The sequence below is a fragment of the Sinocyclocheilus anshuiensis genome, unplaced genomic scaffold (assembly GCF_001515605.1).
Source record: "Sinocyclocheilus anshuiensis isolate Anshui unplaced genomic scaffold, SAMN03320099.WGS_v1.1 scaffold715, whole genome shotgun sequence".
NCBI lineage: Eukaryota > Metazoa > Chordata > Actinopteri > Cypriniformes > Cyprinidae > Sinocyclocheilus > Sinocyclocheilus anshuiensis.
In genome coordinates, this window is record NW_015551089.1 from 738529 (window position 1) to 742310 (window position 3782).

The window sequence follows — 3782 nt, forward strand, 5'->3', positions numbered from 1 at the left end:
GCAAAGAAAGAAGGCGTAACTTTTATTCTCGCTGTAGTATTGTTGTTGCCGCCGCCATGTCGTGAAGGCACAGCCCAGGGTCATCACATGTGATTGCCGCAAGCCCGCCGGACGCTCCGTCGTCGAATCCGCCACCTATGCTCACTCTAGCCCTCCGGCCGTTCCTCACTTTATCCCCCGGCCTCTGCTCACTCTAGGCCGCCGTGTGTGACACTGTGTTTCATTGTGAAAGCGAAACTACTTTGTTTGGCCTTCCAAAAATGGACACGACTAGAAATCAGTGGTTAAGTTGTATTTACAACACTGTTCCAGAACACTTCAACCCAAATATTCAGATGTGTGCTGCATATTTCATATGTTTCCTGATCCTGGGAGAGTAGACTACAATGCCGGCAGGCTAAAAAGACAGTATAAGTCATTATAATCCATAATTATGTCCCCACTTGATGCAACGAATGCCTCATTTTCATGTTTTTGAATCATCGCTCCGGCCTGACAGGGCATCATCACAATATGGTAAGGGGCGTAACATTTCCGTCACACGCTTGAGGTATTCGGCCAATCACAACGCACTGGATAGCTGGCCAATCACAGCACACCTCGCTTTTTCAGACCGATGAGCTTTGTAAAAATCGACGCATTTCAGAAAGGCGGGGCATAGAGGAGAAACAATAATGTACAGTATGTGGGAAATAATGTGTTTTTTGAAACTTAAACCGCATAAACACATTTCATTACACCAAATACACAAAATAATGTTATGTTTAGCAGCATCATATGACCCCTTTAAGGCATCACAATGTCTTTACTGCCATTAAGCTCAATTTTGTGTCATTGCTGTAAAAAATATATTTCTTTTAAAAAAGATATGTGTGTGAATGTATATGTGCAGTTACATGTAGTTTCTGTCTTGCTGTCTTTAGGGATGCCAGTGGAGCGATCACGTCTCTGGATGGTCATCTGAACCTAGAGAACACTGATTATAAAAAGACTACTAAGATCACCTGGCTCGCTGAATCCAGCCGCGCTCCATTCGTGCCCACTGTCTGCGTCAACTACCAGCACCTCATTACCAAGCCGGTTTTGGGCAAGGATGACGATTTCAAGGATTACATCAACAAGAACAGCAAGGTGTTGTACTCAAGTCTGTTGGGGTGTTGTCTGGGTAGTAACGTTCTGTTCTGTGCTTGGCTACTTTCATTTGTGAAAATAAATCTATAATGCATAAATGCATAATACATAAATGGCTTTTTGCAATGTGACAAATAGTTAAGACAGAATTATATTAGTCTTACTGTATGTTCATCATAATTACACACTTGATTTGCATAACATTTATGAATGTTACTACATTACATGAGAAGATGCAAAAATGCAAAAACATTCAAAAGTATCTTATGCTCACCAAGGCTACATTTATTTGGTCAAATACAGTAAAAACAATCATTTAATATGTAATTTAAATATAGCTGTTTTCTCTTTTGATATATTTAAAATTTTAATTTATTCCTGTGATGCAAAGCTGAATTTTCAGAAGCCATTAAGCTAGTTTTCAGTGTCAAATGATCCTTCAGAAATCATTCTAATGTAATGATTTGGTGCTCAAGAAAATGTATTATTATCAATGTTAAAAACAGTTGTGACACTTGATATTTTTGTGGGAACCATAATACATTTTTAGAATCTTTTGAGTAGAAGGTTTAAAAGAACAGCATTTATTTGAAATATAAATAAAGCTTTTGTATATATTGTTTTAATGTTGATATGTATTAAAATGAATATTTTGTTTCCAGATAGAGGAGAAGATGCTAGGAGAGCCTTGCCTGAAGGACTTGAAGAAAGGTGACATCATACAGCTGCAGAGACGAGGTTTCTATATCTGTGATCAACCTTATGAGCCAATCAGGTTACACCTCTAATCCGTTCAACACAGTGTCTTGTGAATAATAAATTTTCTGTTTTTATGCTCGGTTTGTAATTTGACCTCTTTGTTCAGCCCCCACAGCTGCAAGGAGAGTCCCTGTGTCTTGCTGTACATCCCAGATGGACACACAAAAGAGATGCCCACTGCTGGCTCCAAGGACAAGAGCAAGAGCCAGACAGCTGCTAAACCTGTGAGCACTAAACTGGATCATCTATTCGTTCTCTTAATTAGTTTGTTTTCAAATGTTGAAGAAAATGATCGCTCTATTCATATTGTTCTTCCTTCAGGTGAAGGCAGAGTCTGTTCCTCTGAGCAAAGCCAAGCAGGCTCCTGTGTCCAGCCCAGCGCCAGCCGCACCAGGAGACTCTTCCGTCCTGTACTCCAGCCTTGTGGCTCAGGGAGACCTGGTCAGGCAGCTCAAGACAGACAAGGCCCCTAAAGAGCAAGTGGACGCTGCTGTAAAGCAACTCTTGGCCTTGAAATCTGAGTTTAAACAACTGACCGGACAGGAGTACAAACCTGGCATGGCTCCACCCACATCTGCTCCAGCACCGAAGAGCTCCGCCCCCACCGCTACAGCAGAAAGTCCAAGCCCTGCCTCCACCGGTTGTCCATACACTCGTGTTGCTGAGCAGGGCGAGGTGGTTAGTAAACTGAAGGCTGAAAAAGCACCCAAGGTCTGTTTCAGTCACTGTTGCATAACCTAGCAAGCTGCCTACCTAAACAGCATTTTCTAGCCACACTTCTGCATTCTAAGCATTTTCACTTGCTTATAAGGGTCTGCTTCATTGGGATCCTGTCTTAAGGTGTGGACACATTCTCAAAATTATGCAGGAAAAAAAAAAAAGTCTATTGTTAAATTAATAGTGCACCCAAAAATGAAAATTCTGTTATCATGAATGAGTTTCTTTCTTATGTTGAACATAAACATTTTTGAAGAATGTTGGTAACCAAACAGTTGTTGGCCCTCATTGACTTCCATAGTATGGAGAAAAAAAAAATACTATGGAAGTCAGTGGAATTATTTGGTTACCAACATTTTTCAAAATATTTTATTTTGTGTTCAACAGAAGAAAGAAATTCATACAGGTCTGGAACAACAGAATTTAATTTTGGTGGAACTATCCCTTTAGTATAAATATATCCCTTTAGTATAAATATAGTATAGCATCTTCTATGTAGTGTCACACAGAAGTAACTTTCAAACCAAGCTGCTTTTTCTTGATCAGGAATTTGCTTGACAAACTTGAACACAAGTGAAATCTGTGTGGGGAACTTTTTTCTCCTCACACAAAACTTTTGATCATACAGTTTTCTATTGAAATGCCACAAACTTCTGCAGAACAGCGGTAAATGTGGCCGCATCTTTAGAAGGTGTAAGTAGTATACAGCAGGACATCATGACATACGTCTGTTAGTAGTTTAGAACGGTCTATAACTGTGATAAATATTGAAGTAATTATTGACCATTGTCTAACTTATTTTGCAGGAGCAAGTAGATGCTGCAGTGAAACAGCTCTTGGCTCTTAAAGCTGAGTTTAAACAGCTCACTAGTCAAGAATACAAACCAGGCATGGCTCCTCCCACAGCATCTCCCCCGCAGCCCGCCCCTTTACCTGACTCCTCCCCTGCTGCCATATATGGGCGTGTGTCCGAACAGGGGGAGGTGGTCAGAAAGCTGAAAGCAGAAAAAGCACCAAACGTGAGATAATAGTTACATCTATTTTCTATAGATTGGAGTATTTAATGTTTTCTTCAGGATACATTTTTCCCCCTAAGATTTTTATTTATTTATTTTATTCAGTTACTGTATCTTTTAAATATTATGTTTAAATATACATAAATAAATAGCATGCAT

The 3782-nt window shown here is 39.9% G+C and overlaps 1 protein-coding gene across 2 annotated transcripts in view; it reads left to right on the forward strand.

Moving 5' to 3' along the window:
• The window catches only part of eprs1 (glutamyl-prolyl-tRNA synthetase 1), a 21158-nt gene that overhangs the window by 10444 nt on the left and 6932 nt on the right, over nucleotides 1–3782 (forward strand). For both annotated transcript variants that reach the window (XM_016452664.1, XM_016452665.1), the window contains 5 exons: nucleotides 924–1131; nucleotides 1794–1906; nucleotides 1997–2114; nucleotides 2212–2601; nucleotides 3414–3626. In XM_016452664.1, coding sequence (XP_016308150.1) covers nucleotides 924–1131; nucleotides 1794–1906; nucleotides 1997–2114; nucleotides 2212–2601; nucleotides 3414–3626 — 1042 coding nt within the window. The remainder of the gene's footprint in view (nucleotides 1–923; nucleotides 1132–1793; nucleotides 1907–1996; nucleotides 2115–2211; nucleotides 2602–3413; nucleotides 3627–3782) is intronic.